The sequence below is a fragment of the Littorina saxatilis genome, unplaced genomic scaffold (assembly GCF_037325665.1).
Source record: "Littorina saxatilis isolate snail1 unplaced genomic scaffold, US_GU_Lsax_2.0 scaffold_374, whole genome shotgun sequence".
NCBI classification, from domain to species: Eukaryota; Metazoa; Mollusca; class Gastropoda; order Littorinimorpha; family Littorinidae; genus Littorina; species Littorina saxatilis.
Window position 1 is genome coordinate 16,599 of NW_027127308.1, and position 26,609 is coordinate 43,207.

Consider the following 26,609-nt stretch of genomic DNA (forward strand, 5'->3'; position numbering starts at 1 on the left):
AGGCAGACAAAGATACTGACTGACAGACAGACAGACATACGGACGGACGGACGGACGGACGGACGGGCAGAATTGCTCGCGAAATCAGAGTTAAGCTCTATGTACCAACCCTTATGGTTCATAATGACACAAAAAGCAGAATACAGCATAAGCTGACCCAGCCCATGTCACTTACTTACGATTTCACCATAAGCTTAACGAAAGTCCAAGTGTGCAAACACTTGCAAGATTGTACGTGTGTGATTCTGACGTTCAAGTGCCTACTGCAGCATAGGCGTAACAATTAAGCTTATTAGACCAGCCCCACTTAGGTGTTTCCTGATGGAATATCAGCAATTATGTAAGAAGCACGGTCCTTCGAGAGAAATCATGTCTTGTGAAATTGTGATATGCAGATGGTTTTATTAATTTGCGCTGTGCACATTTTAAAAACGTCGACGCTCGAACGGAGCTAATAGCGGGCTCGGAATGTCGAAGGTAAATACACTACTTTTTTTTCCATTTCTCTTGTAGTGCCAATTACTTGAATGCAAAGAGATCAATAGACAGCATTAAGGTAAGTTAAATACACTTAATCTTTCTCTACAAAAATAAAACACATCAAAAACAAGTTTTTGTATTTGCTCCGTCATCATTTCGTCATTGTACTCTTCACTGACTTCTGGTTATTCCGAGTGTGGTGATTAATATAACTCTAAGTATGTATTTTTATAATGCAAATCTATTTTTGTGGAATTACGCTGTCATTACTGGTTGACCCACATATTAACAACATAATGCACTCTAGTTCGTAGGTTTGCTGCTGTCACAAACAATGTCAATGGGATGAGCATGTCTAAAAATCAAAGCACAAATACCTTGTTCTAGCCAAAATTACGAGAACAAAGGTCCACTTGGAGGGATGTGTTGGAGGATATTCTTTATTCTGTGCATGTCTGTAAACTACAGTACCGTAAACTACCTTGTAAACACCCAGTGTCGAGAAAACGCCCACCCCCTAAACTAATAGAACAAGGGACTGCATGTGAGAGAAATAGAACAAGGGACTGCATGTGAGAGAAATAGAACAAGGGACTGCATGTGAGAGAAATAGAACAAGGGACTGTATGTGAGAGAAATAGAACAAGGGACTGTATGTGAGAGAAATAGAACAAGGGACTGTATGTGAGAGAAATAGAACAAGGGACTGTATGTGAGAGAAATAGAACAAGGGACGGCATGTGAGAGAAATAGAACAAGGGACTGTATGTGAGAGAAATAGAACAAGGGACTGTATGTGAGAGAAATAGAACAAGGGACTGCATGTGAGAGAAATAGAACAAGGGACTGTATGTGAGAGAAATAGAACAAGGGACTGTATGTGAGAGAAATAGAACAAGGGACTGTATGTGAGAGAAATAGAACAAGGGACTGCATGTGAGAGAAATAGAACAAGGGACTGCATGTGAGAGAAATAGAACAAGGGACTGCATGTGAGAGAAATAGAACAAGGGACTGTATGTGAGAGAAATAGAACAAGGGACTGCATGTGAGAGAAATAGAACAAGGGACTGTATGTGAGAGAAATAGAACAAGGGACTGCATGTGAGAGAAATAGAACAAGGGACTGTATGTGAGAGAAATAGAACAAGGGACTGCATGTGAGAGAAATAGAACAAGGGACTGTATGTGAGAGAAATAGAACAAGGGACTGCATGTGAGAGAAATAGAACAAGGGACTGCATGTGAGAGAAATAGAACAAGGGACTGCATGTGAGAGAAATAGAACAAGGGACTGCATGTGAGAGAAATAGAACAAGGGACTGTATGTGAGAGAAATAGAACAAGGGACTGCATGTGAGAGAAATAGAACAAGATAAAAATGAAAATGTACTCACCAAAAAACAGCAACAAGAATACAAAAACAAGATCCGGTTTCGACTTATCGTCTTCGTCAGCAACTCTTTTATTTAGCTTATTGTTTTTGTAACTTGTGCTGACGAAGACGATAAATCAAAACCGGGTCTTGTTTTTGTATTCTTGTTGCTGTTTTTTGGTTAGTACATTTTGTAGTGTTAGCTTGCCCGGCCCCTACTTTAATGGATCAAAAACTGTGTATACGGTATAGTACCTTGTAAACACCCACCGAAGACATTTGGATCAAGGATGGCAGGATAAAAATTATTTGTTCTAATTGTTTGTAAAACGCAATACGGACATAGCATTCCGATGCATAATGACAAGATGCTACGATGTGGTCATACCGTTTGTCACTGCAGTCTCTGAATAGCCATGCTAAACAGGATGAAGATTTAGGAAACTCCTCTTAGGTTGAAGAGGTCGACTTTGGGGAATTTGGGGAACTTACATTTATGACACTATTCATTTTGTGCACGTTTGGGATTTCTGTTCAGACACTTGCGCCGTAATGCCGGTTATACAAAGTAGATCTTGATTTATTATCATTCAGTTTGCATTCACGATATGAGCATGACATTGTGTTCTTAACCATCACGCAAAGGGATTTTTTTTTTGGTGATTCATTTCCAGGTTCCATTTTTGCAAGGCCCTTACACACGGACGCTTGTGTGTCACAGACAAAGACAGTTATATAGAGCTATAGACATTTTGAACAGAAACACATCCTATTGACATTTGTATACCAAGTAATCAAATACCAAGATTTCTCACGAGGAATTGATTCTGCATTGGGGACAGTACCTAGTAAACGACCACTCCCTACTTTTGAGCGAATTTGGTGCATAAGGTGGGGGGGGGGGAGGGGGGCGTTTACAAGGTAGTTTACGGTACATACATGTATTAATGGATTGCTTGATTGACTGATTAATGGATCTTTTTTTTATTTTATTTTAAAGAAAATGAATTGCTGATTGATTAGTTTACCATTCATTCATTCATCTATTGATTCATTTATTGATTCATTTATTCATACATTCATTCTTTCGTGTATTCATAATGAATTCATGCATTCAATAATCACAACGAACAATAAAAAAAACACCTGTCGAATCGATTCGATACCTAACCACGTTACTTACAGACGGCAGAGCTACACGTATTGTAGGCTCAATCTGCTAGCGGAAGTGACTATACAAAATACGTGCAAGATTCAGAAATACAGGCAAACAACAAAATGAAAGATTCCCCTTCTCTGTGTTTATTTATGTATTTATTTTGTATTCGAATATTTCGCCCGATCTTGTGTATTGATTCGACCATGTTCATAACTGATTTCTTGTTTTAGTTTGTTGTTTGACTCTTGTATGCTGTCTATCTGTACTTAGTACAGATTTTGTTGATTTTGCATGGTCGCTTAAAAACTGCATGCCTGCATGTTTTGTCAGTGCGAATTGTTATTTTCGTGTGTGAAAGGTAGTTTGGTGCTATAAAAGGCGCAGTCCTTCCAACTTGATTTTCCATATGTGACCCTCCACCACGAAATGAGTCGCATGTCACCTTTGCATGATTTTCATATTTTTACTTTTTCCTAAAGAGTTTTGTATGCTCTATCCAGTGGTGAAAACCGTTTTAGAAAAGAGCGAAAACTGTTTGAGGTATAAGCCTGTGACTAAGGTGACCCTCACACTGTTACCAGACACTCCCCGGACTTATATTAAGCCTAGCGCAGAACCGCGCGAGGTGACATGCGACTCATTTCGTGGTGGAGGGTCACATATTAGGTCTGGTCAGGCTTTTACATCGAACACGACCATCCGTCCAATTTGACACATACCAACAATCAACTAGCCGGGTGCTTTTGGTGCAGGGTGGAAGTGTTTTGAAGACATCATTTCGAAGCGAACACTCGTGTCAAATGTCGAACTAAATTCATAAACAAATGCTAAGATCAACAGAAAGCTGTCAGGTCGGTGAGTGTCTAAGTGGAGGGATTGCCTTAATTAGCCCATGCATACGTGTGGACATAAGTATAAGTTACAGCTCCGTCCATCCATGGTATCGCGTGATATTTTTTGTCGAGACTGGGTCAATGAATATGATGACGTCACTCGAGGCTCTGCCGAGAGTGACGTCATTATATTCTTCAGGCATGGGAATTGTCCGCCGAACGGTGGATTTCCGCCGAATTTTTTTTTTGTTCCGCCGAAAAAGCAAAGGTGTCCGCCGAAAAAATATAGGGGGGAGGCACACAAAAAAAGCACCGGTTACTTTTGCCTTTGCGCAAAAGCCCGCGAAAACTTTCCATACTTTGCTCACGCACTGCTACCGCCCGCCTCAGTTACTTGAACTTTTATGTTTGAAAGTAAACCAGATTGCACAGATTGTGTTACAAGTTACATTTTCCTGTTTGTCTCAACAGATCAATTTGTTAACAAATTTAAACCATATGTGAATGCCCCTGCTAAGGAGCCTTTCGTGTATTTTAGATTCTTTTTGTTTTGTTTGTGTTTTTGGTCATGCTTCTAGCTTGACTCGCATGCGACTTTCCGTGGTGGTGGCTTCCCCCTTTTTTGATCTCCTTCTCACCTCTCTTTTCTTTCACTTTTCTTTCCTTATCTCATTTTTGCCCCTATTTGTTCCCATCTTGCAGCCACCTCTGTAGGTTCGCGTGCGGGTCTAGTTTGCTCTTGATCTTTTATTTTTCTTTATAAATTATGAGCGTCCTGGTACGACTTTTTGCAGATTACTGGACGTTTAACAACGTAACAAACAAGATTATGAACGAGTGTGTAGCCTACGTTATTTTGATATTAATTGCATGTGCCTGTATGGCTTACGCTAGACGCCATTACTCATTAGCAAGCCTATGGAGATTTTCCTCACGGATCGCACGCTTTGTAACTGTAAGCCTAGTTTTTGCTGTCACGCGTAGTAATTTCTTGCTCACCTTTGCGGTTTATCACCTCTATTCTTTGTCACTTGCTGGGAAGCCGTTGAAGGATCAACATGTTTTAGAATAGATTTATTATTTTTTGCTCTGTTCCTGGACCCAGTTTTCTGCCAGCCTCCAGTTTTTATGAAGTTTAATTTGTAATGTTAACGTTAGTTGCTCGCCTTGAGCCTGCTTAGAGTAGGAAGATGCTGTCAAAGGCGAGTATACATTTCTGTCTCCATTCTGCTCTTTTATTTACCAAATTCGCGAAATTTCGATTCGAATCTTTGTTTGTCTGACGTCTTTCCTTCTCTTTGTCTTAGTTTTTTTTTCTTTTTTTTTTTTTTTTTTGTTCCGTCCTTGCACCTGTTCCCTTGTCCCGTTGTGCTCTCACACCGCCCCGTCCCTGCACTCGCTGCTCCAACCACCTCTGAATTTCGTTCCGCTGCCAGACTTGTCGATTTTACAGACGCTCCAGGGGGGGATGTCGGGTCGCTGCGGTAGGCTACCCTCGGAAGATGACACTCCACTTCTGCTGAGTCACTTCGACGGTGTTCAGTAGTGGGTCTGTCCCGAGCTAACGGAAGCAGCCCACTACCTACTATGCCCCCTACAAACGACATTGACTTTAAGTCGTGGAGCCAGACTGAGTGAGCGTCTCCTCCAGAGAGCAGACCTCCACCACGTCCCTCCGTCGACCCCCCAGAACGTCACACGTTGAAGACTGACAGCAGAACTACTATTCAGGGAAGGATCGAACAGGAACACTGAGACCAAGGTCACCATGAGAGCTCCGGGCATGAAGGGCCACACGAGCAAGGACAATTTATATTTTGGATGATTAATGAGATGAGGATGATTATTATGATCGCCAAACGCCATGAGCCTCCCTCTGGGAGGGTATGTGCGTAGAAATACTCACTAATAAAAATAAATAAATAATAATAATAATGATGCTTTGGATTTCCAATTTGGTTTTTGAGACTACGTGACAGGGCAGCACTCTACGCTTACTGTCATAATATATCCTGGCGTCAACCAGGCCCGAGAACTGCCGCACCTGCGGTGTTAGTCAGGTATACAGAACCTGAGCACCCTCAAAATCGCATTCGTTAAGTGAATGACACTCGGCTGTGTGATCCCAGCCTTCCCATAGGAACCATAGCACTTCCACTCTGGGTAGGAGCCGACCGTAGCCCGAAAAACCCACATGACCCTGATGGGATTCGAACCCACGACCTCCCGGCCCGCAGCCCGATGCGCTAACCACTGCGCTACGGGGGCCGGTCTTCGTCTTACGTTTTCAGGGCCGGACCAAATGAGTTGTAAGGGGGGGGGGGTTCCTCCTTTTTTGGGGGGGCAAATCAGCGAAGTGGCGAAGCCACAAGCGCGCGCCTGCTTTAACTAGGGGGGTCCGGGGGCATGCTCCCCCGGAAATTGTTTGAAAAACGGTTAAAATCTGTGCAATCTGGTGCATTCTGGGCCTTGTTTTGAGGGTTACGAGCAGCATTGTTTTGGTGCTAAAACTAGTAAAAAAAAAAAAACACTCAAAGCAAGGTACATGCTTTTTCCAGGGGTGGGGTTCCGGAACCCCGGAACCCCCCCCCTGGGTCCGGCCCTGGTTTTATCCATGTGAGGGGCGAGCTGAGACTGGTTGGTAGTGGCCTCATTTCCTAGGAGGTTTTTCTTTTTTATTATGATTTGGCCTTGAGCCGGTTTTGTTTGCTAACAATTTGTAAGATTTTGGTTCATGTTTGTGAGTTGTATTTGTTTTTCTCCGTCCTGTAATGTTGGTCAGCTTTCCTTTCACTGCGTGTTGTTTCTTGTCTAGTTAGCCTAGTATGTCATACGTTTATTTTTTGTAGTAGTTTTGCCTTGGTTTTCTAACATATTTTGCCTTGGTTTTCATGATAGCTTTAGTGATTTTTTCTTGATTTGCCGCCATGTTGGTTTTGGTCCGCCATCTTGTTTCGGCCGCCATTTTGTTCCGGTTCCTTCTAGTTCTGGCATCCATCTTTGATGTTTATGTTTTTAGGACAGTTTTAGGTTTAGTTTGAAGTTTCAAATTCTAAGTTTAGTTTTTTCTTTTATCAGTTTCCACCGCTCCGCGCTCTACCGCTCCGCGCTCCCACTCCGCCCAAGCCAGTGATGTCTACTCTACGCCCTAGCATCATTCCAATTTCCAAACTTAGATTAGCTTTTTTCCGCCACACTCCTATACAAAACCATTGACTCTCCATAGGCTTGTTTAGCCCTTTATATAATAATTTTGATGAACTGCTCGCTATGACTGTATGATCATATCTACAATATAACTTTGATTAACTTGTCAATCCTAGTGTTCGTTTTGCTTTGTGAGCGCGTCGGTTCTTTGCAGCATCCAAATAACATCCTCCATTAAATCACATAAGTCATCTCAGGATCTTTCAGTTACTCAAGGGCAAGCACACCATATAATACATGTATATATTTCTTTTCTTAAAAAAAGCAAAAATTGGTACTAAAAACTCTGATTCTAAAAACAGAATTTAATAGCAAACTTGGAGCTCAGATGACACCAGATTGCACCATCTGGGTTCTTTGGAGAAAATTTTTTCGGGGGAGAATGCCCCCGGCCCCCCCTAGTAAAGCTAGGCGCTTCGCGCCGCCGACTTGACGCTTCGCGTCTTCAGTTATAAATGTTCAGCCTTTTTTACAATTTTCAATTCCCATGCCTGAAATTCTTTCACCCCGTCGAGACAAAAAATATCACGCGATACCATGGATGGACGGAGCTGTAAAGTATATATGGCATGACCAAAGTAAGGAGAATTTGTCATGGGATGTGGAAACAAAGCATGGGAAATTCACCATGGGCAGAATAAGCAACGCAAGCCTAGAAGTTGTAGAACTATATTTTGTTTCAGTCTTGGCAAGGCCAGTTTTGGCCGGAAAAAACATCATGAATTCATTCACCCTACCGAGACAAAATACCAATTCCATGGATGAAAACGTATATATCCCGTGACGCATCAAAGCTAAATTTTGTTTTGAAATGTTTTCACAACGTACCGATAATTTATAACGGCATAATCGTCATCACAAGACAGGAAAAACGCATACTTTGTTTGTCGTCTGCTACAAATCTAGCCTTGTTGGTTGACGGAGTGAATAAAAGCTTCAATCGTACCTTCATCAACCGGAATAAATGCTCAGTCCGCTGTCATTTCGCAACTGAACATTGTTTTTTTTCTTTAACTTTTTAGTTAACATTGAAACGGCAACCCAAAAGAGTGTTTCAGCTGTTTCAAGACACAGGCTCAGCTACTTCTTTTGAGTTGCTTATCAGTCTAAAATGACACCGGAAGCAAAACAATTGTCGCGCATACTGCCACAAAAATACGTCATGACAAAGTTACACGCAAAACAAAAGAGACTTTGACGTCATTTACTTTTGTTCGGACTTTTCCGTCTGTTCCTAGCTTGTCAGTGAAGACTTGACGTGAGTAAGCTTACCCAAAACGTCTTTTAGTTCTCTGTTCGCATTGCAGCTGTGAAATAACCAGTCTTGTGTCTCGGTCGTGTAGGTACAGAGTTTGCTTCTGCAATCGTTGTGTTCGTGTTGATGACGGCTTCGAAAGACAAATCAGCGAATCTATCGTGAGGAAGACGTTTATGTACAAATCACCGAACCCAACAGGAGGCTGTATTGATGCGTTTGCAATTTTCTGAAGAAATAAACTGCATGTGGTTAATTTCATCCGTTTAATGCTTGTCGAAACGAGCCATAAGGCTTTAGAATAAAAGATTTCACGCATTGCTTGGCCATCTGATCACAGATGAGGTCGCAGTTTGTAGGTTGAATCTATGAATCGGCCAGAGATAGATCTGCATTTCTGGTACGACCTTCCAGATTATCAACAGCGGGTTCATGGTCGGAATCAAGAGGTCAAATTTGCGTGGCTCCCAATCATTTCATAAAATATTTCTTTTTTCTTGTTTCTGCGGCTGCGCAAGTTATTTTGACTTGGTCATGGCCGAACTTTAGGCCTACGGAGAAATATCGCTGGATATTTTCTCACTAGAATAACAGAGACAAAGAATGGAAGTCATGCTATATTCTGAGATACATGTAGTAAGTTGAACTGTTTTGAAGCTGCACAAACCCCAAGTTATTGATATAAATAAAAATGAAAACCTTGGGTTTCCTCCATTGTTTTCATCTTTTTACATTTAGTCAAGTTTTCACTAAATGTTTTAACATAGAGGGGGAATCGAGATGAGGGTCGTACTGTACAGGATTACTGTACTCTGTTGCTGGGTTATCTGTAATGTATGTATTTTTAGTAACTGTATTACCGTAGTTCAAATGTGCGGTGTTCTAGTCGACATGTGGTGCTTTGTATACCTTGTGTGTGCGTGGATGTGGAGGTGGACTCTTGGACGTCTTTTTGTTGTCGGAATTATGGTTTTTGTTAAATTGTATTGCTGTTGCTATTGTTGTTGTGTGAGTGAGTTGTGTGTTGGCAGACTTGACTTGACGGATGACTGTTTGCGTTAGTGAGACTGTGATCATACTCATAATAATCATACTCACTTATTTTCTTATGATGTTTTTATTTTTATTATGCATTCTTATTCTTTTGTTGGAAATGAGTATTGTTACAATTTAATTTCCATATGGATTAATAAAATTGAGTTGAGTTGAGTTGAGTTGAGTTGAGGTGTGTGTGTGTGTGTGTGTACGTGTGTGTGTGTGTGTGTGTGTGTGTGTGTGTGTGTGTGTGTGTGTGTGCCTGTGTGTGTACAGCGATTAAAAGAAAACTACCGAATCGATTTTCACGAAACTTTACATGAGAGTTCCTGAGTATAATATCCCCACCCGGGTTTTTTTTTATTGTTGATGAATGTCTTTGATGACGTCATATCCGGCTTTTTGTGAAAGCTGAGGCTGCACTGTCACGCTCTCATTTTTCAACCAAATTGGTTGAAATTTTGGTCAAGTAATCTTCGACGAAGCCCGGACTTTGGTATTGCATTTCAGCTTGGAGGCTTAACAAATAATTAATGAGTTTGCTCATTAAAGTTGTCATGAAAATCGATTTTACGCAATCAGATTTCAAATTGTATTCCTCATCTTCTCCTGAATTCAAAAATATATAGATATGTCATTTTTACTCTAAAAATATGCTCAGAATGAAAGGAAATAGGTTCAGTAAGTACTACGGACGCGTGCTTCGCGGAGGCGAGCGTGACCCGTCTCGGTCTTCGGTATGGTTAGCCAAGACTATCTGAATGTAGTCTCGGCGATGATTGGTTTGTGGTGTTGATCTTGACTACATGTCTTTAAATCGCTTCACGGGACTTGTTTCGATATTCTGTTTACAACACTACGTCCTATAATCTGTCTGTGAGGTGTGTCAGCCTTCATTCAAGTCCTTTGAAAATCTGAGCGCTAAAAGGCCCTCTGCTTCTTTCTCCCTGTAAACTTGCAGGGCTAGTTATTTTTTGGTAACTTATCCAACAACCAAAATCACTTACCCAACAACGGGCCTGAATATTCGATAGCTCATGGGTAGAGAATGTACACATTGTGGATCTACGTTTTGCGAGTCAAAAGTTTCGAACACTCTAATGTACGAAATATACATTTCTGGAGCAAACAATACAAAAATACCGCATTTAAACCAGCAACTACGGGCTTAAACTCATGAATCTCAATATAAAATCCACGAGTTTGGTTGTTTTCTGAATTCAGATTTGCCGTGCACAATCGTTCATCGATAGCAAGTAACTCTCATACTTTGTCTAGCGACACGAGTAGTTCCCCTTTCAGATTTCGGCTGCATCAACAAAAGACTGCAATCCGACGGTCAGTTTTCAACAATATGTCATTGTATAAACAGATCACACGCAACTAAATGCACGCATGCCACCAATTTAAAGAACATAAAGCGGTGTCATACACTGTTTTGCCACAGAAAACCGAATTTCATACAGTATTTAACGTCGGAACACGGGTGCAAAAGTTCCTCTGCTACTGAATTCAACGAGAGACAATTTCTTTACTGATACCAAAACATGACTAAAATACAAAATATCTGCCTTTACAGCCACAGCAGTATAACGACATAACTGTGTACTTGATGTTAGTCCAAAACAGGGAAACTGACAAGAAGTGTTAACAGAATTGAATGATTTTCACGGAACTATACAACCGCGCATTAATCACTCGCCTGCGAAGGTAGACTGGTTGAGTGATTAGGATTCAATCAAACTTAAGCACAAAAACTTATTTTTCTTTGAATAACTGAAGAAAGGAGGAATAAAGAGGTTACATACCTCGTCTCGCTGAAGCTCGCATTTTTCATGATCCGCTAACTTAGACCATTATTTGTAATATTCACTGAGACTCGGCATGTAACCTCTACTTACCGATTCCCAAAAGGTATCACTTCTTTTTTCTTTTAATAACTGAAGAAAGGAGGAATAAAGAGGTTACATACCTCGTCTCAGTGAATATTAAAAATAATGGTCTCAATTCGAGGTCATGAAAAAGCTCGCTGAAGCTCGCATTTCCTCAATCCAACGGTCTTAGTCTGCTTTGACGAATGGGTATCTATGAAAACTAACAAAATAATAATGACGACCGGAAGTCCGGACTCCTGACAGGAGAGCTGGGCGAAGCAAACAGCTCGCTGATTAAAATTCATTTAATTTTTTTGTCTTAGTTTCTGGCAAGTTTTGTGTAAAACGAATGTCCCTTGAATTTGTACATGTCCAACTCATCAGAAAACGTTCCAAAATGGCGCCTTAGGTACACTATCTTTAAACAACTGAAATGATGTTAGTGTTAGGATAAGGATGTTGTGTAGAGGTGTGTGTGTGTGTGTGTGTGTGTGTGTGTGTGTGTGTGTGTGTGTGTGTGTGTGTGTGTGTGTGTTCACAGCCATCATTAACGTTTTCACTGATGATAATGGATTTTTTCGCCTTTGTTTGATTGTTTCCACTGCGGATTATCCAACATACGTGTTTTGTTTAGCTTTATAGGGATAATACCTAAGAAAAGATGCCCTTAGATTGTTTTCAAAGTTATACTATAAGATATTGTCGTATATATAAAATACTGCCGTGCAGGAGGGCTGTCTTTACTTTAACAAAGCAAGTAAGTGTTTCAAAAGCTTAATACACTATCGATGATTAGATAAAGAAAGAGCACTCTTAGTGATGTTTGGGTTACTTCCACTGATTTAATTCCCTTCTTCCCTTCCCATAGTTCGTTATACGCGTAGGTGTGCGAGAATATGTAAGCGCAGTGCTTTAAAGATGTCCATGTTATATAGTGCTATATGTTTTATGTAAAATCAATGTCTTGTTTGTATTATTGTTATGTACCACCCCTGAATTTCTCTATGAGATAATAAAGTATTCTTATTCTTATTCTTATTCTTATTCTTATTTACGTGATGTGGTTACTGGGGGGCCGGGTCATAGATCGCGCCGGTTATCTTGTCGCCATGCGCCGCTTCTGAACTACATTTTGTTTCCAACGCCGGAGAAAAGCAGCGTCTTGAAGTGCATTCACTCACATTGATTTAAATAATTACCATACTTGTGGTGCGTTTTCGAGCAAATCGTGCCGTGTGCGTCTAGATTAAGTGTATTCCCCAGATTCTTCAGATTCGTCAAATTTGCCAATTACGCCCTCTGAGCGGTCAGATATAAAGTATGAATAGTATTTAAGTCTACCTAGAACATGTATCTTTGCATGATAATTCAGAAAGAACAATCCATCCATCCATCCGTCCGTCCATTAATCAATCAATAAATAAATAAATCAACCTTCAAATATCAATCCATTTATCCATCCATTCATTCATCCATCAATCAATCAATCTTTCCGTCACAGAAATGGCGACAGGACGTTCTCAAATGGTACCCAGATCTGGACACACGGGCGTATTTCGTGCCCCCTGTCTACATGCAGCGCATCAACTATGACGTGGAGCACATCGCTCAGCAGCAAGTGGCTGTGCCCAGAGCAGCCGTCAAAGAGGCGGACAAAGGATCCTTCGAGGTGAGCGAGAGCGACGAGCTGGAGGATCACGAACAGCAGCGCATTCTTCACTGTCTCAAGAAGTTCTGTGGGCGAGGTAGCGCATCTGCGCCCGGAGATAACGCAGATTATGAGAAGGTTAGAGAACCAATCAACGCACCATCAACATTACCAACGTAATTCTGTTATGGGCATGCGCTGCATTGAAAACACAACGCAGCACATAACGTATCAAGAAATAAAAATGCTTCAGTTCGCATTCAATTCCCCCCCAAAAAACTGGAAAATGACGGCCTTAATAGTCACACACCGAAAAGCCGACGAGTGTGGGGGAGAGTTGCAGCACACAAACAAAGTTAACATTAAAGAAACAGTTCCAAAACTGTGTAAGGATCAGGATAAGATTCATATAGTCCTTTGAGGTTACCCTCATGGAAATTCGGGCTGCTTTCTCCCTGGGGAAATCGAGATGCCATACAGTATATATAAGGCGCAACCCATTTTTAATTGTTTTTGTTTCCTGCATGCGTGTATTCATGTCTCCAAGCCCTGATACTTTCGCTGTGAACTTGGGTTCTTTATCGTGCGCATGCGTGCACACGGGATGTTCGGATACCAGGATAGTCTGCACAAAGTTGACTCTGGGAAATAAATCCCTCGCCGAACGTGGGTTAACCAATATATGTATATCGTGATAAATCCGTCCATCTGGGAAACGCGCATCCTTCCACATACCAGACACATGCCAAAAGTTTAGAGTTTGGCTGCTTCCTATGGGAGAGTTTTTCTGAGTCAAGTTCATTACTGACATCTGATTTCTGGTATGTGTAAAAGTAGCCGGAAGCTCTTATCCCGGGTAAAATGTCTGGAGGTATCTTTGGTGACTTACAGAATAGCGTACACGAAGAGAGAAATGTCTTTTAAAGTCCATACCAGGTCTGCTGTGTTATGTTTTCCTTGCAGGCTATGTGCAGTGAAGTAAGTTTATTTGTTTGTTTGTTGGTTAGTTAGTTCGCAACTCAATTGGTTAGATAGTTGATTTTATCGATAGTATGTTAGTAAGATTATTAATTGGCTAAGTCAGGTATTGAATTGAGCAGGTAACTGGCAAGAAAAAACAAACATCTACACACCATTAAAACATTTACTATATATATCGATGCAAGTATGTTTCTCTTCTCAGTTCACCCGGGAGTCTCTATGTTTGAAACTATTTACACTTAGGTTTATCTCTGTAAAAGGAACGTTCTAAAAAGCGCATGTCCATTCACACTTTTTATGTCAAATCTTGATCACCTTTGAAAAGTTAAAATCTTCTGGGGTGGGGAGGTGGGGGGGGGGGTATAGGAAGTCTCTGTCACCGAATCTATTTCTTCGCGACGCAGGTGATGTTCGTCCTGTCCCAGCTCCAGTTCACCAGCTACCTGGCAGAGCCTTGCTTCGCTCCTGCAGCCAAGAAAATGCGTCGACCCCAGGACCTGAGGAAAGAGAACAAAGAAAGAGGAGACTTTGACATCCTCATCATCCACCGACGCTACGGGCTGATGGCCGCTGAGATCAAGTCTGTGGGCACTCGGTTCACTGGGAAGCCAGAGTCCCAGGAAAGCGAGGACAAGACGTTGGCAAGCAGACTCAAGCAGATCATCAAACAGCTGGACAAGTCTGAGTACGTTCTGAAGCACGTGACTGGAGACATGCGGAACAAACCTCGGGTGACCAAGACCCTGATGCTTCCCAACATCACTACTTCTCAGCTACAGCGGGTGTTGAAGGACAACCCCGCCATCAAAAAGGTAAATTCATAGATTTGTGTGTTTTGTTGGGCAGAAAGAGCTTTAAGATATGAGAAATATTCACTGATATCCAACAGTTCTTCTCTGGCCTTTGGCATTGTAATATACTTTCTATGGCAGGAGCTGTGTGCTTGTTTTGGCATTGCCGATACGGAAGACACCGTGTGTTTGTGTCTGACGTCCGACCAAGTATCAGACAGAGACAGTTTTTGGGAGGTCACTGATGACGTCATGAAGGGAATGGATCAGTGGTGGAAGGCCTTAATGACGAGCAAAGGCGAGGACCCCGCTATGACGAAGGATGTGTATGAAGAACTTGTGGCAAAGTAAGTGATGAAACAGTCTTTGATGAACAATGACAATTACGATTATTTCATTTAAGAATATATTAAAATGAGCAGTGATGTGTCTTTTCTTCATTGGACACGCTCCCTTGAGAGGGACTAATCATCAATGGTGAAGAATAAACAACGACTTGTTACGTGCTTAGAGAATACAATTCAGATCCTGACGTATGTATGCGTATATTAACATGAACCGCAGAACGTCAGGAGAAAATTGTCCTTCATCAAAGTTGTGTTAAAAACAGGGGGTGATATATATATATATATATATATTTACTTAGAAGCAAAATACATGATAGCAATAAGTCGTCTGAACAAAGCGAACAGAAGCAAACGCTGCCAAGCATGTATCAATTACAGGTCGATTAAATACGTGGTTATACTTGTGACGTAGATGTTTACATGAGCAGGGAGTTAACTGCTGACAGAAACTGCATGGTAGACATTGAAACACAGGATTAAACTTGGACAATGTCCCCTTTACATTCCAGATCCGGAGCCTAGCTTTTCTTTCACCTGCGACTCTAAACGAATTATGTTGACTCGCGTGTATGGATACACCTATCTCTGGCAAAATCTCCGCGTATGCGTCCGCTTCTTCCAAGTGCTAGACTCTCGACGGAGAACTAGCATGATTAGTAGAAGAGGAGAGGCAGGACGGGAAAATATGTAACGTATGGGAAATTAGTAAGAGATGAAGCTAATGCAAAATAGTCGATGATTGTTCAGATTTGCAGGCTCAGCAACAACCGTGGAGGTATTCTGTTCGTCAGCAGTGAACAAAGCTTCCAAGATGGTTTGAACTGAGGGGGAAGGGGTTGCCAGCTTCGTGAAGTATACTTCGCGTAGTCGACTTCGCTCCGTTAATTTGAGGCTTTATGCACATCAGTCGATGATTGTTCAGATTTGCAGGCCCAGCAACAACAGTGAAGGTGTTCTGTCCGTCAACAGTGAGCAAAGCCTCACAGGTGGTTCGCACTGAGGGGGAAGGGGTGTCGGAGACTGCAGCTCGCTTCATGGACTTTGTGCTGCACCAGGGGCAGATCCAGATTCTCAACTCTGGGGAACGTCTTGTCTACCTCACAGGTAATGGTTGCTCTTGTCAACTCTTGGCAACTCAAAGTCCTCTGCGTTTTCCTCTTTTTTTGTCCGACCCTTAGATAAATCAAATAGAAGTGTATTTCTTCTTCTTCTTTCTTCTTTTTCTTCTTCTTTTTCTTCTTCTCTTTCTTCTTGTTTTTTTTCTTCAACTTCTTTTTCTTTCTAGCTAAACGTGTACAAATTGCTTGTGCCAGGTGCTAGATTCACTGATGACATTCCATTTGATGTCCTACATATTTTCAGTCAAACTCCCCCTTGGCTGCAACAATAACTATCAGGTCCATACTTTAAAGAAAGATCAAAACGCTGACAAGGGAGACAACCGCTGTATATTACCCTTTGTATTTGCAGCAAGATGATAGCCTCCCCTGGAGACCCAATTTTCAGTTTTGGTCTAAAGTCATAGTTTGTTATGATTTTTATTGATTTAAAAAAAATCAAATCATATAACAAATGAAAGAAAAACAATACCCAAGTGCTGTGTTTCTGCAAGGACCAACGAAGATCTTCAGGACGTTATTTTTTTATGTTGTTGTCACATATTACGTCATTTGCTATCATTATACACGTTATCTATCTGATTTTCATTTCGAGAACCGTTGTTTGTCCTTACAAATTCTTCAATTTTGTTATGGAAACAGACAAGCAATCAAATTGTTTGACAAAACGCCTTCTTTTGTTTAAGCATGTGCACTAATGAAGTTCAAAATGTATATGAAATAATGATGATGGGAATGAATATGATGATGGTGTTGTAGGGGTAAACACATCTCTGCATTTTAGGACCTCCTGGGACGGGGAAGACAGTCATATTGATCCTCCAAGCGGAAAAGTGGCTGAGAGACGGACATGATGTATGTGTGGTCAGCATGTTCAACGAAAGCATGGCAGCTTCACTCTGGATGTATCACAGCTTACAGACTAAATGCCCTTCATTGGTGAGTGAAATAGTCATGATTATCCTACATACGTTAGAGAGACCACTCATTAGACAACAATATCGTTCAATTCACACGTGGGCGTAGAAAGTCTAAAAGAATAGAGCACCCTTTCCTGTGAAGCACTCTACACTACTGCGCTATACTGGCTTGTCACTTCAAGCGATCAGCGGGTAATCGGCAAATCTGTTCTGAAATTCCGCAGTGCGTTCTGTTTCATTCTGTGCGTTCGGCAGATTGATTAAATGTATTACTTGTGCTTCGCTTGACTTGTTTTCTGTTTCCACTTATCTTTATTGAGTAAGTATTCCCCTTTAGAAATTCCTTTTTGTGTCGGAATCAGTCAATCAATTAATCAATTAATCAATCAATCAATCAATCAACAAACTAACCAATCAATCACTCGATCAACCAACCAATCAATCAATCAATTATTCAATCAAACACTCAATCAATCAATCAATCAATCAATCAATCAACCAACTAACCAATCAGTCAATCAATCAATCGATCAACCAACCAATCAATCAATCAATTATTCAATCAAACACTCAATCAATCAATCAATTTTACCATGCATCCATCCATTCCTTAATCAGTTATTAATATACATGTTTTTATTTATCTATTTATAGGCGCACAAGGTCCATTTCCACGGAATATATGACTTGGTGGATAATGTAGCCTCGCGTACTACAAAGGACGATCATCTGTACGTCATAGTGGATGATGCGCATTGGAGGCAAGAGGTGTTTCTTTCTAATTTGACTGACCAAGTTCTTTAGCAGGTGTTTGTGGCAGCAATATAAGTATATCATCTTTCATCTTCTTCTTCCATGGCGGCACGTTAACTTGATTTTTCTTCATGAGTGTTTTATTGAGTCTTGCAACAAGCTTCCCGTACTTCTTGTTGTTGTTGTTGTTGTTGTTGTTGTTGTTGTTGTTGTTGTTGTTGTTGTTGTTGTTGTTGTTCTTCCGTCTTCCTTCTTTCTTCTTCCTTCTTTCTTCTTACTTCTTACTTCTTACTTCTTACTTCTTCCTTCTTTCTTCTTTCTTCTTTCTTCTTCCTTCGTCTTCTTCTTCTTCTTCCTTCGTCTTCTTCTTCTTCTTCCTTCGTCTTCTTCTTCCTTCGTCTTCTTCTTCCTTCGTCTTCTTCTTCCTTCTTTCTTCTTACTTCTTACTTCTTCCTTCTTTCTTCTTTCTTCTTCCTTCGTCTTCTTCTTCTTCTTCCTTCGTCTTTTTCTTCTTCTTCCTTCGTCTTCTTCTTCTTCTTCCTTCGTCTTCTTCTTCCTTCGTCTTCAGCTTCCTTCGTCTTCTTCTTCCTTCGTCTTCTTCTTCCTTCGTCTTCTTCTTCTTCCTTCGTCTTCTTCTTCCTTCGTCTTCTTCTTCCTTCGTCTTCTTCTTCCTTCGTCTTCTTCTTCTTCCTTCGTCTTCTTCGTCTTCTTCCGTACTACAACATGATCTGGATTCCACATTGTATATTTTGACAGTCATTTCACCACGTGTTGTGACAAGCTGGTGCAGCGTGTGAAGAACCTCCATCTGTGGGCTGCCAAGGTGACTCACAACATGATCCCGCAGTACTTCAAGTTGTTCCCCCTTTACATTCCCCTGCGTTCCCCTGCTGCCGTCGTTCGGGAAGTAAGGCGTGTTTGATGTCGACAGAATCCTATTCTTTAAAAGGGTATCTTTTCATCATAGAGTCATCATATATTAATGTTTTTGATCAGTTTGTATAAATGATACGTGTGTTGTTGTACATGGCTGGATTGAAATGTTTCTTAACCGCAATGTCATCACAAATTTCCAACCTTGGGCAATTAAAGATTCCGTATTCTGTATTCTGTATTCTGACAAACAAACAAAGTGAAACATCAACTTCCAATAAGTGAGGCGTTTTCGATGTATGCACACTCCCATTCCTCAAAAGCGCAAACTTTACAGCAAACAAACATCAAACAACTATTTGTTTCTATGACTCCACTTTGCTCTTCATACCGTCTGCTTCCTTCGCCGTATTCCATCCCGCTTCTTCATTACTATGGCCGTCTGACTGTTCAACTGTCTGTCCGTCCTGTCTGTCCGTCTGTCTGTCTCCACTGATAATTTCATCATTATCTGTCTATGTCTGCCTGTCTCTCAATGTCTGTCTGTCTCTCTTTTTCTCTCCCCCTCCCCCTCTCTCTCTTTCTCTCTCTCTCTCTCTCTCTCTCTCTCTCTCTCGCTCTCTCTCTCTCTCTCTCTCTCTCTCTCTCTCTTATTGGGCAGGCACACACGCGATTGAATCGTGAGATTTACCCTGTCACACGGGCGACTGAGTCGTGGAAAATAGCCACGACAAGTCTGCGACTTTAGAGCTTGTTCTATTCCTGCGACCCAGTCGTAAGTCAATCGCAGGGGCAGAGCCAATCAGAACGCGTCGTTGCGGCCTTCACGCCGTGACGTAAAAAATGGCGGACAGTGGCGGACAGCGTCTCTTCGTCGATTAAAAACATTTTGGAAGAACAGTTTCTTACTCAGATATAAAGGAGACGTTTTAGGCGTGTACAGCGGTCGGGAAACATTAATTGCAACTGTCTGGAAAACCGGCACGGTTGGCCTAGTGGTAAGGCGTCCGCCCCGTGATCGAGAGGTCGTGGGTTCGAACCCCGGCCGGGTCATACCTAAGACTTTAAAATTGGCAATCTAGTGGCTGCTCCGCCTGGCGTCTGGCATTATGGGGTTAGTGCTAGGACTGGTTGGTCCGGTGTCAGAATAATGTGACTGGGTGAGACATGAAGCCTGTGCTGCGACTTCTGTTTTGTGTGTGGCGCACGTTATATGTCAAAGCAGCACCGCCCTGATATGGCCCTTCGTGGTCGGCTGGGCGTGAAGCAAACAAACAAACAAACAAACAAACTGTCTGGAAACTTTATTTCTCGCAAAGGCGTAATTCTGAAAGGTATTTTTCAGAAAGGTACAGCGATGTTCGAACATTAGCGTCTGCTCTCGCAAAGCGCGTTTGCCGTGTTCACTGTGACACGTCACTTCCGCCCCGCTCGCGTGGAGTTATCGTTCGTCAATTGTTAGTCAATCGTTCGTCTATCGTTCATCGTGTGACGGGTCAATGGCCTACGATCTGATGTGCGATCGGCTCAAGATTGACTCGCGCGATTGAATCTCAACGATTGAATCGCGTGTGTGACTTTAACTTACTCTCCCTCTCTCTGAGACCGGTTGAAGTTATACTTTTCCATGCTAGCTCAGTTTTACCTCCCATCACCTCTACAGATTCAGATGTCCAAGATATTCCACAAGTACGGTCAGGTGAGGGAGTACCAGCAGAACGTCTTCCCCCACACTGACGGGCCTCTCATCCGTGAATTACGTCACGAAGGACTTGGTCATCGTGATGACGTCCTGCCACGTGACTGTGAGGCCTGTGGCACTCAGCTGGCGTCAGTGCTGAAAAAAGAACTACATGTTGGTGGTGAGTTAAATAATTGCAAAAGCTGATATTCTTGGTTTGATGCTGTCATGAAATTTAAATGTCTTAATACAGAAATTAATTCTCCCTATCGCTCTCTTTAGCTACCTTCGCCCTCTCTCTCTCACACACACACACACACACACACACACACACACACACACACACACACACACACACACACACACTTACACATATCTTATACATGTATATAGCTATTCTGATAGACACGTGGGGGAATTCGGGGGCTGTGATTGGATGGTCTCCCACATCCCTATTGCGATCATCAAAGGATAACGCTACGGTATGGTATTTTTTTGCCGATATCCAAACGATATCGGCAATAACAAAGACGCATGGTTCCGGTTTCTTCCACGTGTAAGTACACGCATACCTCGCCAGGTTTGTTTCTGTGACTAGTCGACAGACGATGCCATTTGCTTTGTGTGTGTGTTTTTTGTTGCTTACTGTACATGACAAACATTACCGTAAAATCCCTAGCATAAGCCCACCATCTAGCAAACGCCCACCCCCCACTTTGGGCCAAAAGTTGTGCACAGGGGTAACTACCTAGCAAACGCCCACCCTGATTTTTTCAAAGAGACTATAGGCTCACTTTCACCAGGATTTGTGCAGACTGTTCTAAAAGTCATATTTTTCCCCTTCTTTACCTTTTCGTGTTTCTTTCCTTTTTTCTTATTCTTTGTCCCCTCTCCTCACTCCCACCCATCGTTCATGTTTTTTCGAGTTTCCCTTCTCTTTTTTTTCCTAAGTTTGTGGGTTTTTCTTTCTCAGAAAGATTGGGCCTTTTGAAGACAAAATCCAAGTTCAGTTAACGTTTCATTTCCAAAGACGATCGTGTAATTTCTTCCCTGTACAGAAAGAAAGGGCTTCATTGGTGTTGACATTTCGACATTTCATCACGTTTCTTTTTCCCGGAATTGTGTTGTTATTGTTTGTCCTTGCAAAGGTCTGGCGATTTTCTTTTTACTCATACATTTATATGAATGACTATGCTCGTGTTGTTTTCAGAAGAGCCAGTCCTTTTCTCTCTCTCTCTCTCTCTCTCTCTCTCTCTCTCTCTCTCTCTCTCTCTCTCTCTCTCTCTCTCTCTCTCTCTCTCTCTCTCTCTCTCTCTCTCTCTCTCTCTCTCTCATGGATGGCTTTCTTTGCCTCAAAGTCCTTTTTTTTCTTTTTTCCTTCACTTCTACTCACACGACCTAACTTACATGCTTTCTGGGTTTGTATTCACTCAATTACACGGTTGAGCACAAAACTTACTTTGTGCAAAGGGGTCTATCCCTAGCAAACGCCCACCCCCCAATTTTGCCCTAAATCTGTGCACAGGGGGGGTGGGCTTATGCTAGGGATTTTACGGTACGTGTAAAATCCAGTTCTTTAACAGTCAACAAACCTTGCAAAGTTCAACCGACAAGCTGCAAGCTGCAATCTGAAGCGACCTATCTCTGATTCTAGCGGACGGTCTTTCCAATGTTTAGCAAATAATCAGCAAACTCTCCTGTCCTCATGGAACGTCCATTGTATAGTGCAATGTTGAAATGAAGTTACCGGTCTGAAACATTTAGTCGTTGACTTTCTTCCGAGACAATCCTTGTTCTATCATCTACAGATTTACTGCAGTCTTCATCACGCGAATCCCCAAAAGAAGTCAGACTTTCGAACATAGCATATTCGTAAACAAGCATGATACGTGACGTCATATGAATCATGGCATATTGACGTAATGCCAAACATCCGGTTATCTCGAGTCTTCTCCGTTTACATGTCCGTGGGTTTTTCAATGTTCGGTGATTTCCGCGGATGCATGCGCAAAGGGATATGCGCACTATAACCATCGTCTGCAATCAACGACATGGACCATTCTGGTAGTTGTTGCTGGCAAAAACATGATTTTAACACAGAATATAATGTCAGAATAGCTATATAAACGCTATTGTGGTTTCAGCGTAGCAATAGGGTCCGATATTTAGACTCGAACAAGTATAATGCGACTCGTCTCCGACTCGTCGGCATTATACTTGACTCCTCTAAATATCGGACCCTATTGCTACGCTGAAAACGCAATAGCTGTTAATATACTTTTCAAAAGCGTGTATAAGTATGTGTGTGCTTATCGTAAAGACTGTTCAAACATTCATACCAGTATAAGTATGATATAACCATTATAATAGTCCCTTTCACGCGGATTGAAGACGAGGCTCCTGACGTCAGGCAGCCGTTCGCGGGAGCTGCGACTTTTTTGAGGAGTTTGGTTATCTACCAGCCTACAGTGCCAGCTTCCACCTACTTGTTTTGTCTTTGGCAGCCAAGGAATCGTTCAAGGTTGTCTCTGGACCTCTTGTTTCAGATATTGTGTGATATTTTTCGATTTTTCGAACTTGACTATCCAGACCGGCAAATTCAAGATGGCCGCTTCACACCCACCAGGGGTGCTGCCGGTGTTTGTGCAGCACAGATATTTACCCTCCAGTGAAAGACTTTACTCAGTGAACGAACTATGCTCTGCATGTGAGAAGAAGAGCGGCCATGATACCATACTAGGCGCACAAAAGATCGGCGGCCTATGGCGGATCTACCCGAAAACCAATGACGCCCGAATGAAACTACTGCTCTCTGGGTTTACGTTACGCGGAGTGACGGTCACCCCGTGTGACAGAAACCCGTTTGTAGTGATGACGAGATATGGGGAGAGAGAGGTGAAAACTACAAAAGTCACGATAGGGAACATCCCAATATCGTTCAATAATAAAGACATCACGGCAGTGATTCAAAAACTCGGAGGGAAACCCCGTTCCGACCTCTTCATGGAAAGGGCCAGAGATGAAAACGGAGGACTCACCCGCTGGATAACTGGTAGACGCTTCATCTATGTCGAGGTACCCGACAAGCCGTTTCCAGATAGAATCCCCATCGGCACATTCACCGCATCAGTGTTCCACTTCGAGCAGAAGGCCGCTAAGAAACAGCAACAACAACAGGCTCCATGTGGACGATGCCTGCGGGCCGGACACACCTCTGCCCAATGTCACAATGACGTAGTGTGCCTGGAATGTGGGAAACCCGGTCACAAACGGGGAGACCCCACGTGCACACCGCTCAGCGAGGATGAGGGAGAAGGGGCCACACTGCACAGTACTGTTCCAGCCGCGGGGACTACCCAAGCATCCAACAAGTCCCCTGACGAGAACGACGGAGCTCTCAACCACAACGACACAACAGAGAACTCCAGCGACGCACCTGCCGCCATTCCCCGGACATCCCTACAACACCCCCCGGCAGGTTACGCACGCACCAGCAGGCCGCGTACACACCAGTCCACCTTACTTTTTCCGAGGTCAAGGTCCATGACCCCTGGCAAGAGAAACCGCGTGTCCCCAGGTATGGAAAACGTTTCAGCGAAAATAACACGCCTAGACAACACAGTGGTAGACACTGCACATGACATCACACTTGACCGTGACCTTGATAGAGACCATAACACGGATGATAGTGTGTGGGGATGACACTGCCCCGTGCATCATGTAGAACTGTTCGGCCTCTGACCTCGCTATGCCCCACGGACTTTCGAGCACGATACACGATTCAAGTATAATGTAAGTTATTTTTAGCCATGGCGGCCTTATCGATTTCTACAGTAAACATCCACGGTTTGCGAAATAGAGCAAAACGGAAAGCATTTTTTTACAATTTGAGAAAACAACAATTTGATATAATTTGTTTACAAGAGACGTATGTTACAGAGGCAGATGTTGATCAATTGGAAAGAGAATGGGGAGGGACATTATTTTATTCATCTGCAACGAACCACAGCCTGGGCCAAATGATTTTGGTCCGAAAGAATTTTCCGTATGATGTTAAGTGTGTTGAGAAATCTAAAAGAGTACAGGAACTTAAGGTTCACTTGGATGATGAAATTCTGTATATTATCAATGTTTACAGTCCCACAACTGTCAATGAAAGAAGATCATTTTATAAGTTTCTCATGAATTATATGAATGAAAAAAACGATGTTAGAAAAATAGTTTGCGGAGATTTTAATTGTGTGTTGGACAATAATTTGGACATTATAAGTGGAGGAAAACATTGTGAAATAGACGTAAACAATTTTAAGAGTTTATTGAATGAACAAGGTTTGAATGATGTATGGCGTTTGTTTCATGCAGAAGATAAAGAGTTTACGTGGTCTCGCAAGACACCTTTTATTGCGAGGAGACTCGATTATATTTTAGCATGTGATGCTGTATTGAACCGTTCTAATAATTGTAAAATACAATCAGTTGCACAAACCGACCACAGAATGGTAATTATGTATTATAATTTAACACATATAGTAAGAGGTCCTTCGTATTGGAAATTTAATGACAGCCTTTTGCGTGATTCTGAGTTTGTTGACAAAATGAATGTGTTTTTGGAACAGTATATGAATGATCATTTCGAGGACAACCCCCACGACAAATGGGATTTCTGTAAAATTCAGATAAGGGAATTCTGCATACGATTTAGTAAAAATAAACATAAGCAAAACATTGATAATAAATCTATGTTGCAAAAGCAACTTAACGAAACAGATAAGAAATTGTCAATTGATACAAAAAATCAGGATTTGTTAACACAAAGAGAAAATTTAAAGCACAAACTGAAATATTCAATATTCAAGAAGCAAAGAGTGCACAAGTAAGATCGCGAGAAAGATTTATTGAACAGGGTGAGAAAAACACTCGCTACTTCCTGAATCTTGAAAAGATAAGAGCAAACGTTAAGATAATGGACAAATTAATGGATGATTCCGGGAATATGATTACATCACAAGAAGAAATAATGAAAGAGCAAACAAAATTTTACCACGCTGTATTTGGAAAAAATATTGATTTTGACGAAAATAAAGCTGAGGGACGTAAAGTTGATGGATTAAATATTCCACAGTTAACACAAGAACAGAAAGTTGACATGGACCGGGAATTTACTATTGACGAAATTGGCAGAGCATTACAGTTATTGAGGAACGGATCATCGCCAGGTTTGGACGGGCTTACAGCTAGTTTCGTGAAGTTTTTTTGGCCGAGCCTAAAGACGATGGTTTTCAATTCTCTACAAACATCCTTTCAAGTCGGTGAGATGTCGACTACACAAAAAAGAGCAGTTATTTCCTTACTCCACAAAGGAAAAGATTTACCACGGGACAGCCTAATTAATTGGAGACCAATTTCGCTAACAAATACTGACTATAAAATATTTGCAAAGTGTTTAGCAATTCGTCTCGCATCTGTCATTACTGATATTATTTCAGAAGATCAAGTCGGTTTCATTAAAGGGAGACAATCAAGCGATGTTATTCGATTGATTGATGACGTGACAGATTTTATGAATCAGAAAAATGAACCAGGCATTTTACTTGCCCTTGACTTTTCACGTGCTTTTGACTCAATTTCCAAAGATTATATGTATTGGGCATTTAGAAAATTTGGTTTCGGTGAAAACTTTTTGAATTCCGTAAAAATGTTAACGAATAATACCACAAGTTGCATCAATTACATGGGATGGATCTCTGAGGAATTCGACGTATTAACCGGAATTCGTCAGGGATGTAATTTTTCACCGATGGCCTTTGTCCTTGGCCTAGAACTTTTAGCCATTAAGATACGCAGTGACCCAAATATAAAAGGCTTAAAATTCCCGTCATTTCATTCAAAAACCAATTTGGAATATATTTTAAAATTGGCAATGTATGCAGACGACGTAACAATGTTCCTTAAAGATAAACACGATCTCCAACAAGTATTGTTAATAGTAAAGCAGTTTTCATGTATTTCAAATTTACATCTGAATGAAAATAAAACAGAGGCAATGTGGCTAGGATCCATGAAGAACAGTCTTGAGCAATACTGTAATATAAGATGGAAAAAACAGTTAAAAATTTTGGGTATAATATTTAGAAACGATATCGGTGCTTCTGACATTGAAGAGAATTGGTCAGTACGGTTTGATAGAATTGAAAGAATTGTTGGAATGTGGTCAAAACGGAATTTAAGCATTAGTGGTAAATTGTGTATAATTAAAACTTTTTTGATATCCCAGTTTGT

General features: G+C 41.6%; 2 protein-coding genes across 2 annotated transcripts; both read left to right on the forward strand.

Moving 5' to 3' along the window:
- The first annotated feature begins 468 nt into the window (after positions 1 to 468).
- On the forward strand, positions 469 to 15,507 carry LOC138955782 (uncharacterized). Its single transcript, XM_070327317.1, has 5 exons — positions 469 to 477; positions 12,720 to 13,004; positions 14,252 to 14,659; positions 14,780 to 14,985; positions 15,495 to 15,507. The coding sequence occupies exons 1-5, from the start codon at positions 469 to 471 to the stop codon at positions 15,505 to 15,507; spliced, it is 921 nt and encodes a 306-aa protein (XP_070183418.1).
- A 2,264-nt stretch (positions 15,508 to 17,771) lies between these two features.
- LOC138955783 (uncharacterized) lies at positions 17,772 to 22,887 on the forward strand. The gene is made up of 4 exons (XM_070327318.1): positions 17,772 to 17,791; positions 18,533 to 18,683; positions 20,313 to 20,511; positions 22,877 to 22,887. The coding sequence occupies exons 1-4, from the start codon at positions 17,772 to 17,774 to the stop codon at positions 22,885 to 22,887; spliced, it is 381 nt and encodes a 126-aa protein (XP_070183419.1).
- The last annotated feature ends 3,722 nt before the right edge of the window (positions 22,888 to 26,609 follow it).

Bases quoted from the DNA above. Each gene is read 5' to 3' on its own strand.
- LOC138955782 (XM_070327317.1), top strand. The intron at 13,005-14,251 runs GTTAGAGAACCA...TTCGCGACGCAG, and splicing joins ATAACGCAGATTATGAGAAG to GTGATGTTCGTCCTGTCCCA. The intron at 14,660-14,779 runs GTAAATTCATAG...TTTCTATGGCAG, and splicing joins ACAACCCCGCCATCAAAAAG to GAGCTGTGTGCTTGTTTTGG.
- LOC138955783 (XM_070327318.1), top strand. From the start codon at position 17,772: ATGCGCATTGGAGGCAAGAG. The intron at 17,792-18,532 runs GTGTTTCTTTCT...ATATTTTGACAG, and splicing joins ATGCGCATTGGAGGCAAGAG to TCATTTCACCACGTGTTGTG. The intron at 18,684-20,312 runs GTAAGGCGTGTT...TCACCTCTACAG, and splicing joins CTGCTGCCGTCGTTCGGGAA to ATTCAGATGTCCAAGATATT.